The 17165-nt window shown below is 35.6% G+C and overlaps 1 protein-coding gene across 5 annotated transcripts in view; it reads left to right on the top strand.

The window, feature by feature from the left end:
• The window catches only part of LOC113513933 (protein tweety-like), a 133694-nt gene extending 117971 nt beyond the window's left edge, over window positions 1-15723 (top strand). For all 5 annotated transcript variants that reach the window (XM_052894249.1, XM_052894254.1, XM_052894258.1 and 2 more), the window contains 10 exons: window positions 469-597; window positions 3282-3425; window positions 4035-4247; window positions 5400-5666; window positions 6175-6319; window positions 6789-6934; window positions 7483-7580; window positions 8116-8277; window positions 9095-9312; window positions 10765-15723. In XM_052894249.1, coding sequence (XP_052750209.1) covers window positions 469-597; window positions 3282-3425; window positions 4035-4247; window positions 5400-5666; window positions 6175-6319; window positions 6789-6934; window positions 7483-7580; window positions 8116-8277; window positions 9095-9269 — 1479 coding nt within the window. In that variant the 3' untranslated portion in view covers window positions 9270-9312; window positions 10765-15723. The remainder of the gene's footprint in view (window positions 1-468; window positions 598-3281; window positions 3426-4034; window positions 4248-5399; window positions 5667-6174; window positions 6320-6788; window positions 6935-7482; window positions 7581-8115; window positions 8278-9094; window positions 9313-10764) is intronic.
• Window positions 15724-17165: the final 1442 nt, after the last annotated feature.

Raw genomic sequence — 17165 nt, 5'->3', positions numbered from 1 at the left:
CGCAGAATGCCCCAAGACATCATTCTATAAAATAAAGTAGGATGCGACTAAAGTCGCATACTGAGCACGCCATTAAAGTATAAATCAAAAATACTATTTATTGTCCCAGCAAGGAGACAGATCGTAGTATATACAAAGACAAAAAAAAAAAAAAAAAAAAAATTAGGTGCGATTGTAATCAATCGCGAGATCCTATCATAAGCAAAAAAAAAAAAACTACAAGTCTGATGGTCAAGATGCTCTATGGTTTGGTACTATGTGAACAGGTTTATGTTTATAGTCAAACAATGATTCTCTGTCCTTGACGATTACATGACTCAGATTGGATCTGGAGCTCTGTGAATGGTACCACACTGTAAATAACAGTAATATATACTGTGGTACTACTTCATATATATATTTGTATATATATATAAGGAACTTAAAACACATAATGTAATATAAATTATATATTTGTTTAATTTTCAGAGCCTGGGCATCCTCGGTTCAATACCTGGGGCGTGGTTAATATTGACATTGACAGTACTGCTTATATACCTGCTGACGAGATGCTGCGACAGGAAGCAGCGACCTCCGCGGAGTATCACTGCTCTCAAGGTTAATACAGTTATAATTTTATACATATCTGTCATTATCTTGTTTTCAATCATTAAATCATAGTTGCAAGGTGGATTCTAATTAAAAGAGTACAGAATACGGATTAAAATTGTTGATTTTATTATGGCTATTCTCTATTCTTCTCTGAAGCTGCTTTACGTTCCACGTTCCCATCAAATACACATGTATGTTCCGAGTATGGTGAATTATACCATTATCTTATACTTTATTCGCGTATGGGATCACCTAAGTCGTTGCACTTCGACCCATCGGGATCTTTTGGGCTTTCCCCTGCCTTATACCATCATTTTATAGATCTTATTTTATTATCTTAACTACATCCCGTGGTTTAAGATATCTGTAGTCCCCTGGTTTTGGATAAATCGTTCCCAGTAGACTCATACGCATACTTGCCAACGAATCGCAGTTGCACATCAAGTGTTTCATGGATTCCGATTTCTCACCGAACAATCTACACAGTGTATCTGAAGATCTTGTACAGTATATGCTTTACTGGCATATGCCCAATTAAGACTCCCATTATGAGTTTTGCCTGTTGTCTTCCACCGCTGTAGATGAGTTTAGCCCATCCTTGAGCATTGTCGTTTAAAAAATTTTTGGAATGCCTGAGACCCTTCAAAGTCCTTAATTCCTTTTGCTGTTTGTAAATGCAGTAATTCTTTTAATGGGTGTTTTCTGGCGGTTTACTAGTGAAGAGTGATACGTGAGGATGAGAACAGGTCAGTCAGCTTACGATAGTTTCCACGATGAACCGCGTAGAGGTCTATCAGATAATGCTATGGAACTGTTAGACTCCATTACTAATAATACATTTCCTCTCAATGTAGTCTTAGTAAACGTTATATCATGGTATCTGGCAAGCTTGGCTGTAGTCATATCCTCTTAAACTGAGAAAATTATGCCTCAAATTATGCCAGCATTGGGTCATTTAATAGGTTATAATTTGTTAAAGTAACTGTCAAATATAAAAAAAGAAAGGACGAGTGGCGGTCTTCCACCGTGCGTTTTTCGAGGCACTTTCTTTCACGCACAACCATTCTTTGGAATCAACTTCCAGCAGCAGTATTTCCGAACTGATACGACAACATAACCTTCAAGAAAAGAGTATATTCCTTTTTAAAAGGCCGGCAGCACACCTGCAATGGCGCGGGTGTTGTGGGTGATCATGGGCGGCGGTAGTCACTTACCATCAGGTGAGCCACATGTTCGTTTGCCCCCTGCGTTGTAAAAAAAAAGAAAAGATTAAAATAGTGGTAATAATTATTCGTATCAGAATATCTGTTCGTTGCGTTGATGGGGAAATTTCTAGGCATGTAGCTTAGGTTATTGTCTTACAACGGAATCACAGATCATACTATAAAGATGTGATTATAGGCGCTGGGGGAGATCGTCTAAATATAAACGATAGCTGCGAACACAATCAGACGTTTCTCACAGAAATAATACCAACGCCATATGGCCGATATGTGGAGAGTATAGTTTATCCACTTTTGTTTTAGTTATTAAAAACACAGGCCCATAAAATTGTTCACAGATGTGATAGAAGACTTTAGTGTAATTAGGTCGTGTAATATACTTGCGCATATTTAGTAATAAGGTTTTTCTTTTTTAATGGATGATAATGGAATGGTAAACCCACCCGCGCTATCGGTATACACCGGCGGGGCACCAGTGAAGGATGATAGGTGAGGATGAAGTAGGTCAGTTAGCCCATCGTGACGAATTCAACAAAACTTGTTCACGATGGTTTCCAGGGGGAACCACGTGGAGGTCGACCTAATAGGGCATATTGCTAGTAATGGGGCTATCAAACTCCATTGCTAACAATCCCTTTCCCCCCTTAGTAATAAGGTTTATACGACGAGCTGAAGTGGAAATATTGAGAAGCGAGTCTGATATTATTAAAATTGAGTATATTTTTCAATGACACTTGGGTTGAAAAATTATAAAAATTGAGTTTCTTAAAATTATTTATATCTTCAAATTAAGTTAAAAAAATATCATTACAAAGAACATTTTGAAATTCCTATCATTGATAGAAAATAGTTTTTTTTTATGCAACTTAGAATGGCAAACATGCTGACGGCCCACCTGACGGGAAGTGGTAACCGTCGCCTTTAGACTTAAACAGCACTATGGACATAACTGAGTATACTGTTTCGCCCATGATACCCCCTATGCGTTGCCATTCCTGAGGATTCAGGTGTTATTCCTCTGTACCGTATTTACTGTACCTTTGTACTGTATTCTTCAAACCGAAACACAGCCATACAAACACCCACTGGTTCACGGTGGAAACACGCATGGAACAGAGGTACCCAAGCAAACGACTTTTATACATAGTCTCCCTCAGATATCGATTGGGAGTAGCGAAATTTAAAAAAAAGCGAGTATATAAGATAGAAGGAAGAAGGGGGAGAGGGAGACCGAGACATAGTTACATTAGGCAGATCAAGGAAGGAGTTGGTGTCGTGTCGTATCAAGAGGTGAAGAGACTCGCTGAAAATCGTAATGAGTGGCAAGAGCTCCACCGTCAAGAGCGCAGCTCTTAAATGGATAGATAGATAGATAAAAGATTATGGAAAGTTGAGAATCACAGGTTTTTCTGCCTGAAAAAGCCCGTTTCTCAATAATGATAAATAATATATTTATTCTTATTCCAGATAACCCTGATGATACTTTCGGTGCTGTGTTGCGGTGCCATTGGCGTGGGTCTATTCGGAAATGATGACCTCCACAACGCGATGCTGCAGAGCATCCAGGCCGGCAACCAGCTGGCTGCGTTGGTCAATACGGTGAAGAATCAGGTAGCTACGCGGACATCGGATATCTTATTTTATATCGCTTGGTCTTTTCCAACTGATTTAAAAAAGAAGAAGGTTCTTAGTCGGTTATATTTTTTTGTTTGTTTCTTTATAACTCGGTTAGTTGTAGACCGATTTGGAAAAATCTTTTTTATTTGAAAACACATACAGATTTGTCTTATACAATTTAGTTCAAAGTCGGTTCGGTAGCTTAGTTTTTAAATCAAATAACAAAAAAATAACTGGTGTTGTCACAATTGAAGTCTGTTTTTTTTTGTAGGATACAATTTTTAATTATATCTAGTAATAAACAAGTTAGGATTTATGATGGTTACGTGACCGGCGCACACGCAACATTTATATGACATAATAGGTTAAGTATTGTGAAAATTATGGGATGATGTGATAAAAATAATAATAAATACTTAGGTTCACGCTATTTGATCCGGGTGACGGGATGCTTATTCTATTGGGCGTATTGTATATTGTTTTGAGGGTAGGCTGCAAGTTAAAGAGTGTAATATACTTTTTTACATTTATTTTTTATTTATTTGAAATCAAAATACTATTTGGAATTGGATATTCATATCAATCACTTGTGGAATATTCCAGTCAAGTATCCTGGAAGAGACGATGGGTTCCCGAGCTCGTGCACCCCTCGCTCGTCTCGCCGACGCCCTGGACTTACCGGTGGCCAACCAGACCGCGCTGGGCACGCTGCTCCGAGCTCTCTCCACCTTGAGGAACAACGCCAGCATCGCGGCTTCCGCTGCTGATAATCTGAGGAGGCCACTTGCCGCGCTCAACTTGGATGCTTTCATGAAGGTATGCATTGTTTGTTCCTCCTTGAATATACGGTACAATCTAGTAGAATGAATAGAGATAGAGAGGTGTTTTTTCATGGTCTTTCCAAAAAACCCATTAAAATAACTCTGCGAAAAGTTTTCTTCATAATTATTTTTTTTTACCAGAGGGATACTTTGTACAAAAGTCGATTGCTTGGGTACCTCTGTCCCATTCGTGTTTCTACCGTGAAGCAACTGTGTTTGTTTGGCTGTGTTTCGGTTTGAAGGGTGAGATATGACGTGAATTTACTGGGTACAGAGGAATAACACCTAAGTCCTCAGGAATGGCAACGCATGGGGGGTATCATGGGCGAAACAGTATACTCTGTTATGTCCATGCTACTGCTCATGTCTATAGGCGACGATTACCACTTTCCATCAGATGGGCCGTCAACTTGTTTGCCATTCTAAGTTGTATATATAAAAAAAAATTATTGTGCTGCAAAATATTTGTTACCGAGTGATTTCATATAATAATATAGTATTGGAAAATAAAAACATAGGCTTAGGATTGCCCTTGAAACTAGTTTTATGTATTTTTTGTATAATTTGTCAGCGGTTATACTTCTTTATAACAACTTTTCTATAAAGTTTTTCCATTTTTTTTTGCAATGGTGATTTTATTTCTTATTATTCCTGGAGATGTAAGTCCCGGCATGGAGTGGGCCACCCCTTCTTTTCTCGTGGATGTTGTAAGAGGCGACTAAGGGAGCTTATGGTGGAGGGATGAGCAGTCGCGTTCCTCTTAAAATATCATCAAAAGCTAAACTGCGGTTGTGAACTAGCCCGCCAAGTGTGGCAGTTACTGGCAAACCCCCCTTATGGTGGAGTAGGTTTTTTTAATGGATGATAATGGAATGGTAACCCCGCCTTCGCTAAAGGTATACGCTGGCGGGGCACCAGTGAGGGGTGATAGGTGGATAATGGAAAAAGCAGGTCAGTTGGTCCATTGTGATGAATTGTGATGGGGAAATCACGTGGAGGTCGACTTGCCACGGTATTGCTAGCAATGGGACTGGTAGCGCCCACATTACTAACAATCCCTTCCCTCCTGGTGGAGTGGTTTAGCAGTGGACAGTTAACTGTTGATCCAACAATACATGGAGACGATATCGTTTGTGCGTATGTGCAGCGCATGTGGGTGTGGGAGGCGGCGCGGTGGGCGGGCGGCATGGCGGGCTGGTGCTGCGGCGGCGCGGTGTGCGTGGCGCTGCTGGCGGCGGCGGCGCGGCGCTCGCGGCGCGCGCTGCTGCTGCTGTGCGTGGGCGCGCTGGGCGCGCTGGTGGCGTGCTGGCTGGCCAGCGCCGTGCTGGCGGCGGGCGCCGTCGCCGCCGCCGACGCTTGCCAGGAGCCCGCCGCTGCGCTCGCGCACCACGCGCGCCACGGCCTGCCCGCCGATGTGAGTACCTGTCTGTCTGTATCCGCGTGGACGTGCGTGGCCGTGCGTGCGTGCGCGTGTGCTGTCAGTTTGTATGTCAGCAAGCAGACTGCGTAACATCGCATCGATAATATCTGTATCACGCAAATACTATTTAAATAATTTTACAATAAAATAATGATGTTATTATATAATTGTGTAATCTTTATTTGTATGTTGTTCTGAGACTACTAGTCTTGACATTATTACCAATAATAATAGTTAAAAAAAACAACAATAAAGAAGAAAAAAATTTTTTTTACTGGTAATAGGAGCCGCCTTAGCTGTTGCTATATATGTACACCTTCAGCAAGATGTACCTATATAGCTCTGATTTTCAGGCGGTCCCTTACCTCATTGAATTTTAGCATTCATTTATTTCATTTCAGCATTTCGTATATTTTTTCTAATGAATCTATTAAGTGAAAAGTTTGTTCAGTGTATATGTTAATTAATAAATAAATAAATTTTGATTCTATTTGTCCGTCAGATGGTGCACTACTACCTGTCGTGTAAGGTTTCTCGCGAGAACGTACTAACAGCGGAGTTACGAGTCGCCCAGCGTGCAGTGGTGGCCGTGCGGCAAGCGCTCGCAGTACTGTCACGCGGCGCGCCGCAACTCTTCAACGATCCAGGTAAGGCACGACAAGATGGCCGCCTTCATATACCACAAGATGGCGGTATATATACTTTTACTTTTTGGTATAATTAAAACATTATTAAGTTTTATTTAGTAATGCATACATAATAGTTTAGGTGTTGCAACTATTTATGTTAAAGTTAAGCGCTTTACGTTTAATGGGAAAATAATATTGATGTATTTTTGTTATAATACGATTAGAACAGTAAGGAGACTGACGGCCTATCTCACAGAATATTAGTATTGTGTCGTAACACTTTCAATCTAATAGTCTTATTTTTTTTATTTATTCACATGTTTAATGGGAGTTATGCTCTTTAAAGAAGTATCAGTTTAAAAAGGAAGTTTATGGATGATATTTTAAATTATTTATATTCATTATTTATATCTTACTATCAAGGTCAAAATTGAACTTTATCTTAATAGCAATTGGACCCACATAAAGGATATATTTATTGATGCAGGTCTACAGCCAGCTCTAGGCGCGTTGAACGCGGGTACAGGCGAGGCGGAACGCGCACTAGTATCGCTGTCAGCGGCGCTAGAGTGTCGTACTGCTCGAGCTTCATTCGTGGCCGGCGCACGCGCAGCCTGTGACGCCGGTCTGCAGGTGAGAATATAGCCACTGTAACGTTGTATATAGTGCGAGTGAGACGGAGTATGGCGGTGAGCTAGTTGACAATTTTTAATATTCGAATTTAATAAGTGGCTTATAATAATATGACGTATCACTCTTAGTTACCGAGTTCGATTTCCTTAGAACAGCAATATTTGTTCTCACGAGTACGACTTAAACGTTACTTTTAGATTCAACAAATAATTGTGGAGAAGTATCTGTTATAATTTGACATTGTATCGACTTCAACCTCAAAAATCTCATTGATTACAATCATTTTACAGTAAAAGTTGATTGGAAGTAATCTCTTTTAGAGATAAGTTCACCTTTGTTTACTTTTTTAATAATTTGTTATTATTACTGTATGTTTTGGTGCAAGTATATATAATGTCAGATATCGCTCCCACCATGATACAACTCGCAGTATACAATTGTAATGAAGGCAGTGCTTTTGTTGTTTTGTAGCACCAATCTAAGGACTTGTATGTTACGAAGTGATCCTTCGATCCGGATTTTATAAATTTTCTCATTTGTGTCGACAGGCGCTGACGTTGCAACTACTAGCGGCTGTAGCGGCCGGTTTCCTGTTCACAGCAATCGTGTTAGTTGACTCACACGCATGGATATATATTAACACAAAGTGAGTATTCTTAAGATTAATAAGTAATTTACTAGTGGTAAGCTTTGTATAAAAACATCTGTTTAGTTACCTTTATGGCCACTTGTGTTTCTGCCATGAAGCAGCTGTACTTTGGTTTAATGTGTGGGATATGTAATTATACGATATGGAGACATAAAACGTTCGTTTTTAGCAATTGCAACGCATGAGGGCAGTGAATTTACAGGGTACAGAGGCATAACACCTGAGTCCTCAGGAATGACAACGCATCCGGGGGGGGGGGTTATGGGCAAAACAGTATACTGTGTTATCCCATTGTTTATGTCTCTTTCCATCAGGTGGGTCGTTTAAGTTGCATAAAAAAATAAGGTAATAGATATCAAAGGCATACTATCTAAGAGATGCCATAAACTTTCCATGGTATTACATCGACGTATTGACGTCTTCTCTGTAGTGTGACCGAGAGTAGCAAATTGCAAAGTGTAATATTAACATTCAGTTGCGGATGGATGGTTCAATGTGGTGCTAGTCTAATAATCCGATCTCTTGTTTGTAGACGTAGCGGCACCGGTGAGGAGCAAGCACCGTTCTTGTCGAGTGGCGGCAGTAGTGCCGCCAGCCGCACCCTCCCGCGTCCCGCGCCCTTCCCCAACGGCAAGCCGCCTTCATACAGTGCCGCCGTACAGCTCATGGACCTCGGAGAGCGCGAGCGACCCAGGCGAGTATTTGTGAATGAATGAACGAATGAAACCTCAATCAACATTTCAAATAAAGATTCAGATTAAGAACCAAATTTTGTTGATATTATTACAGAAACACTTAATAAAATTATTTATTATTAACAAAATAAAATATTAAATAAATTAGTCTATTCTTTATTTATACTACTATTGGACATTAGTAGACTATTTTATGGTTGGCTTAATTGTTCGTTTGTTTATGTTATTTTTAAGTTGTATTATAATAAACTACATATAAAGTATAGAGGTAAAAAATAATGTAACAATAAGCAAGGTAAATTAATTTCAAAGGTAAATCAATTAGATAAAACCTAATTTTTACACATATTGTGTAACAATTATTATTATTTTGTATTATACAAAATAATATATATTTATAAAATTTCATACATCATTCAAATTAGGATTTCGGAGATTAGGCGAATGAACATCTTGACGTAGGATTTATATCATATTAAGATACAGTCTGCGAGACCGTATTGTTTTATTCAGACGTATTTATTGGACAACTGCTAAGAAAGAGTTATTTAGACTGTGGTGTAATTTCGAATGTTTGGGAAGAAGGAGATTGTTAGTAATGTGGTCTAAAACTCCCATTGCTAGCAATATACCATATCAGGTCGATCTTCCCGTGGTTCCTGTTGGAAATCATCGTGAAAATGATTTGCTTTCATTCTCACCCATCATCTCACACTGGTGTTCCGCCAGAGTAAATTGATAGCGCATTGGCTATATTGAATAACTCCACCGTTATGTCATTTTTGCGTATAAAAAACGTGTAATATTGGGCGTCAGGTCGCGCATGTCGGGCAGCGCGACGCTGGGGCGCGGCGCGGGCGGCGGCGGCGGCGGCGGCGGCGGCGGCGCGGCGCTGGGCGGCTCGCACACGCTGGGCCGCGCGCCGCACAACGGCAAGTACGCCACGCTCAGCAAGCAGTGCAAGACGCTCGAGAGCAACGACTTCTACTGAGACCGGCCCGGCGGCGGCGCGCACGTACCCGAACACAACGCAGGTAAACACGCTCGCGTCGTATATACCGATATAGATAGATAATTTATTTGCATTACTTACTTACAGCACACAAATTACAGCATAGATATAAAAAAAGCGATATAACATTAATGGTAAAAAAAAAAAAATACATAAAGCTAAATACAATTTTCGTTTGTGAGTGTGCCATAGCAATACAAAATGGCCACAACTCAGCTTATTGCTTTGTCCTCAAAAACATATTGGTATATCTATATATTATACAATATATATATATATATATATATATATATATATATTGCACATTACATATACATACTAATATCTATGTATCTATGTATTGCACAAATTATAGTTACACTAATATCTGTATATTGCACAATATATAGATAGATTAATATCTATTTATTGTACAATATATAGATATTGGTACACTAACGGATATATGTAACATTGATTTGTTAATATATAACTATGAAATAATTAATCTCATCGAAATGAATATAGATATCTCACTGGTATAGGCGATACCGAAAAGGATGTTGACGTTTTCCTGCCATTAATGTCCAGAGGAAACTAATATATAGATGCTGAAGCGGTACCGATATTACCGATGCCTACTATAGATATACTTACTTTTTTTTATTTATTTATTTATTTATTTATTTATTTAAGGAACACCAACAGCATATTGCATTATAACATATAGGTATAACAACATTAAATACAATACAATATTAATGCACATGCCTATTATAGGTATTCACAGCATTCACTTTAACGTAATTATACAGTGTAAGAAATTTAAGTAAATAACAAAAATAAACATGTAATCTAAGTTGTGAGCAGAATCAGAAAATAAGATTATGAGTAAATTAAATTAAAAAAAATATTAAAAAAATATATATTATGACAATTAGAGTTAATGTTCATAAGATTGTTGTACAAAGTGCTTCAGCAATTTATTCCTGTAGGAATTCGAATTTGTATTAAAAACTTTAATTTTATTTCTCAACATGATTATGGTTACTCTGTACGCAATAGGACACAAAAAAAAAATATTGAACAAGTTACGAATTCCGCCAAAAATTTGGTCTTAAAAAGTCATCAACTGTGATTAATAAACTGATAAGAATCAACAAATATCGCTTAAAGTAAAAAATAAAAAAAAATATAAAAAATGGCACACCATAATATTGTATAACAGACTTTTAACATATTCCAAAAAATATAGGCGATATCGAAATGGTTGATGACTTTTTTTTCGCCATCAATGTCCAGTGAACCCAATATATAAATAGCGGATCGGTATCCATGTTACCCATGTCTAGACCATTACGTAGTTTAGAAGTATACAGAGAAACACTGCCAGCGACTTTATACTTATTAGGAATTACTATTAATGAATTGAATGGAATAAATCTTGGTATTTACAACAGATAGATTGTGTACTGACGTGTGTTCGTTGTAACAGTTGCAGGACAGGCCGGTCGCGCGACCAGCCTGAATCGCTTCGACCCGAAGTACGCGTCGTTCGGCCCCCGCGCGCCCCGCCCGCGCCCCGCCGCGCCCATGCCGTCGCTGGGAACATTCTCGCCTGCGCCTATGCCCGCTTCCGCCTCCGCCTCCGCTGCCGCCTCCGTCTCTGCGGATAAGTACGCCACCGTCCGCCCGCAGCGGCGAGCCGAACCGCAACCGCTATCCGCTGCAGCGCTTGAATACCGCTCGCTGCAGCGCCCGCGGCGGCAGCAGCAACCGAACACGGCGACGCAGCACCGCCGGCGACCCGAACGCACGCAACATCACGACCAACGGGACTTGTACGCCGTCACTGAACTATAATGGTGAGAAAATGTGACAAAATTAAACAATCGCCCGCCGTAATAGATTTCATATTCGAATAAGCACTTCTAAATTTTTGAGGTTAACTTCAGAAAAGCAGAAATTAATATATCAGACTTTAGTCTTACATTTTAATTATATCTAGTCTAAAGATATTGGAACTGGTTACTTCGATAATTTTGTAATTTTGAATTTCGAAATCATGGCGGCGCATTTGTGATCGAACGAGACGATAATTGAACGAATGATGTTTTTGAAATTGGAAGTCTATTAGACTTAGTGACCGTTAAGGTCACAACAGATTGGCTGTAACTTATGTCCACTCAAATATTACTATGCTAATCATAGTAGAACAATAAGAGTGCACCATGTACAATATGTACGTACATATTATGTATTATAATATTTATAATATATTGATAAAATGCGTGTTTGGTAGTGAACAAGATTGAATGAATATGACGTTTGCTTCTCCGAGTCAAAATGGTCGTAGCCTATGTTGAGATTGATAAGTTGCTCGAAAATTTATGCATTGAATTTAGGAGAAATAGAGAAAAAGACGCTCTTTTTTAACTTGTAAATATATTGCATTGCACAATAGATTGTCACGGTTGAAGAAAACGACCTAATTAACTTTCATTTGGAAATTGCTCAAAATTAATGAAATTTTGCGAAAAAATGCATTTAATTTTATACGAACAACATGATTTGATATTATGAAAATATTGAATTTTTTTAAATAGCACAAACCTACGATTTTTCTATGCATTTTATAATTTCGCAGGCCTAGATTTTAATATGCTTATTTATGATATTTTTAATGAAAGTTAATATTAAAATTACAATCTGATACCCAAATATGAATTGTTATTTGAATTGGACATAAATTTAACGTGATTTAAGGGTTGTTGTACACGATCGATTTAAAGGAGACAATTACCATTTTTAATCAGGGGTGTCGAATTTCCAATTCAAATCGTAAAAAATCTGAATCGTAATTATCGATAGAGTCTGTCACTTACAAAATGTAACGTCTGTAGTTATATTAAGACACAGTATTGCAGATACAGTCTTATATTTAACTGCATAAGTCTTGATATTTGTTTTCGAAAAGATTACAATCTTATGTTTCATTTATTAATAATATACAATGCACCGTGTGTGTCAACCCTGTTCCCGCGTTGGTATCGTCTAAAAATGTAGTCCATAAATAAGGCTGTGCGAAATAAACTGATGACCAATAATTATATTCAATTCAATAACGTTTTTTCTAAAAATATTCTATAATCTCTAGAGTGTATCGTTACTGATCCTAATTGTACGTTTTCGACTCTGTTTTTCGCTCAATGTAGCTATAAGAACCTCCGATATGGTCTAAACGGTTACGGACAACGTTTTGACGTTGTGAAGTTATTCGATCGCTTGCTAACACTAATGGTAGGGTGGAGAGATGCCAAAAAAGTAGTCAAGTATGAATTGTTGGCAATTTTCATAAAAAAAAATAACGTAGTGCGGCTTGGAGCCTCAAAGTAGAGATTTGTTCTTACTGTACATGTTTACCTATACAGTTTACTTGTACATATAGATATAAATGAAAACTTATTGTTTACTATAATATAATAGTCTTACCTTTGTATTATTCAACTGTTTTATATTAATTTGTATATGTATTTAATAGAATGGAAAGTCAACACTAAGTTTCACTAATTTGTTTAGAATCTCTTTCGGTCTAGCAGTTTATATAATTTTTTTTTTTTATGTTACTGTACAAAATGCGATGGCTCAAGGCGATTTAACTAGATAATAGTATGGACCTAATGTATATAATAAGTTCTTTATAATACAATAACTAACTTATTTTATTTACAGATAATCCATAAAGTTAATTGTAAATAAAATAATATTAATAATTAAGCATTCCATGATATGTGAATTAGAAGTGGAATTGGTAGTAAAGCAATCGTCATACAATACATAACCTTAAAGTGTTGTAAATAAGGTGCAAAACGAAACTGCCATTTGACGAGCAAAACTAAACAGAATGTTTATAAGTAAAATTCGTAGTTATTAATATTAAAGGACAAAGTACTGCTCTTGCTATAACACCACAAAAAAATGTAATTGTAAAATTTTAATAATTTCGATGTGTGATCATGAAAATAACTGTTGACTAATAAAACAATTCCCGCCAAAATTTGACAGGTCGTGTGACAGCTTTTTTTCTTTTTTTTTTGTACTAAAAGTGCGTCTCAGAAAAGAATAAAGTTTAGAACAAGATATGATTTATTATGATTATAAACAGAATCAAATTAATATTAAATATATGGTTTTGAAATGTAACTTATAATATGTCTATATTTCTTACTATAATACATATCTGACTTATGGGAGTAATATAATAAATACATGAAATATTGCTACGAACATTTTATGTTATTTTTTTTTTTAAAAGAAGCTGTTATTTTCGTGGTCACTCTTAATCCTTGATAATATATCGTATTAGCTGTATTTAATAAAGTAGAACAAGAATTAAGTATAATTGGTACCAGTTTTACTCATACGTGTGAAGCGAACAGTTTTGTAATTCAGTATTATAAATAGGAAATTTTGTGAGACTTTACAACGATATTCGTACGTTTTTTATGATCAAGTAATACTTTTTTTTCGTCTCTAAGTTTCGAAGTACCGTAAGCAGTGTATTCGCCAAAGATAATGCATAATTTTACCTTAAGTACGCCTATTTAGTGTTAAGATTACTTTAAGATACACATAGATTATCAATGACGGTCATATTGCATAAATGTATTAATATGAAATTTTCTAATCTGTGGTTTGTTATTTAATATAAAAAAAAGTGTAAACATCGTCATAGATGGATTTTAATTATAAAAATACTATTTATTTCTCTTTTTTTTTACATAAAAATGCAATATGCCGGTCATATTTGTAATTTATTTTATTCCATCTGTACACAGTCAGTTTCACAAGTGTTTTTCCCTTATGTGATATTCGATATCGCGCTTACATCGCATTCTTTTTTTAAATCTGTTTTTACAATTCGATTTCTGAATATCTATCCATAAAATAGACTAATTGGAGGTATTTATGCAGAAAACGCTAATTTCTTACGGATATTCAATGCCATGTGACAGTTTTCGGTATAACTAGCTTCGATTTATATTTATACAGGTTTATTTTTGAAAACTTTAATTTAAAATTATTTTCAGTATCTGGAAATTCATTCTACCTTTTTATTAATTCATCCATCATTCGCATTTGGGATTTTAAAAATGTTAAACTGATGAATTATAAATTCGATTTGATGCTAGGGTAGCAACTGTCACTTATTAAAAACGTTACAAAATTTATAAACTTTTTATTTTTTCTTACATAATCTAATATTTTCTTTGCATGTGTCTGTGTATTGTTATAAAATAATACAAAGAGAAGTATCTACATAGGATCCCAATAGTCACTTCTAATATTTTAACTTTTTTTTTTTATTAAATAATCCAAAATATGTATGTTAGACATTTCAGAAATCGGATATTCTTAGTGACTTATATTGCTACATTAAAAATCCACTGGATACCATGTTAATATTGTTTAACTATTGGACACAGTTCATAATCATATCGTTACAAAATGGTTCATCGAATTACTTACGGTATTTTTACCATTTAACTAATATGCAATAACAAAATTTATATATCTACTTAAATAGTAAGTAACACGATTTTCCAATGTAATTATCGCACATTTGTATTTATAAATATACACAGTTGTAAAATATATTACGTATAATGAAGGGACATCCTACGGGCTAATATTCTTTTTTTTTATATTTTTTTTTTTATATTTTGAATAACAACTATTAAAAAAGTTACCACACAGGAATATAGATTAATTTTGATGTTCAAACTTTTGTATAAAAATAGCGCATGTACATTAGTGTCACGTCACTAGTCCTTGACTCGCTCAGTGTTAAAATATTCAAAAATGGAATTCAGTCCGGAGATAATGTACCAACCATAAATAAATTACTGTTCTATATTCTTGGTCTAAGAACCCAACTGATTTTTTAATTATTAGTGATCAGATTCTACATGCATGCTGCATTATGTGTAATTTGGGCAAAATGCCTTGTAAAGGACTTAATTATGTGCCATATTTTTTTTTTATTTTTAATTGTTGATTAAACATTGATGATTCGAAATTTTGCGAGGTTTTCGTTTTTAATTTATTTTTAATTCATTTTAGTTGATTATGCCGTATTTTAACGAATTGTTTTGCGTTTTCAAGTCAATTATGGTGCGCCCGAGCATGTTAAATATGTATTAAGGCCTCTTTACACTGACAGATATTTTTATGTGTACAACAGACATAGACAAGTTTTTTTTTTATTATTTTTAATTTGTTTCGTTAGAAAAATAAGTCGGAATACCAACATTGAGATATCTTTTAATGTAATGAGGCCGTAGATATAAGTCTCATTTCGCGATGTATGACGTGTATAACGTACATTATAAGAGGTTGACGAATAGATCAAGTGTATGAGTTTACAATGAAACTAATAAATGGAGTATAAATATTTCTTAGTTTTCTTTAACTTCATATTGGGATATTGGCAGTGAGATTACGTTATGGTGTAATTCCTCAGTTCTCAAAAATAGCAATATATGAAAAATATAAAAACCTTGCCCGTCACAGTATTATCTGTAATGCCCATTTTAGTCCTGTCTATAGGCGACTGTTATCACTTTCCATCTCTTTGATCTTATTGTCTACTTGTTTATTTATTACATTATATATTTGCGTGGCAACTACAAGAAAAACCTATAGGTGAGGGTGTACGAGCGATGCTCAACTTGCCATGGCGGTGTAGTGCATCTGGCATGTTTGCAGAGAACAGGGTTAATGTTTTTTTTTTTGCTATTTTACGTAATTATAAGACAAAATTTCATCAAAGATTAATGACAACAAGTAATCATATTGTAAAGACTGCATTCCTCACTGCGTACCTTACGACGATTTTATAATGAAATAATTTAAATTTGTATTTTGTAATTAATGTGTATTTTAAAAATAATAATAATAGTTTGTATAATTAATAATGTAACTGTAAACTATGGGTATACTACCCTATATACCTGAAAATAAAGAGATTTATTATTTATTATTATTAATAGTAAATTACTTTATTTCTATTAACTCAGAACAGATTTTAATGATACTTTTGAATCCTTGATTCATTCTTTTTGATAGGTGAGTCCCCTGTTTTTTCTACCCATCATCAGGTTTCAATGGGTGGATGATTATGTTGACGCATTAAAAAAAAGACAGAGTCATCTCATTCATTTGATAATATTCTTTCTTTTTAAATTGTAATACAGTGATTCTCAACCACTGTGCCGCGGCACTTTTGTGCGCCGCCAAATTTTAAAAGTGTGCCGCCAAATTTTGGAAATATTTAAAATTTTAGTCATAAATTATTTATACAGTGTGTTGTAGTAAGTAAAAATTTTTTATCTTTTTCTTTGTGTGCCGCCAAATTTTTAAATCGTTAAATATGTGCTGCAACAAAAAAAAAAAGGTTGAGAATCACTGTTATAATACATTGGTACCAATAAATAAACACATTTTTTTCCAAATATCCCGTTTACGTTTGTGTATTGATACCTTTTTCACATGGTTACTAAATGATCTATGGCACTATGTAAAATAACTACATGGCTAGTCATTGACTAGTAGTTTATTCGCTATCAATCGACTTAAAAAAAGAAAATTCAGTTGTTTTTTTACGTTTGTTACCTCATGACTTCGTTATTTATACACCGATTTGGATATTTTTTTTATCTGAAATGATATACTTTCAGATTGATCCTATAGATATTTTATCAAATTCAAAATAACTAGCTAGTTAGCTAGTTATTTTGAGTCGGTTTTTTTGCGAAACAGTCTTAAATTATCACAGAAATTATTTCTTGTAACTAATGAAATTGAATTAATGAAATTGATTTTTAGATACTCTAA

This window comes from Galleria mellonella, unplaced genomic scaffold (genome assembly GCF_026898425.1).
Source record: "Galleria mellonella isolate WM207_F2 unplaced genomic scaffold, CSIRO_AGI_GalMel_v1 utg116, whole genome shotgun sequence".
NCBI lineage: Eukaryota > Metazoa > Arthropoda > Insecta > Lepidoptera > Pyralidae > Galleria > Galleria mellonella.
Note: the sequence above shows the minus strand (reverse complement) of the source record. Positions and strands in the feature narration are given on the sequence as shown.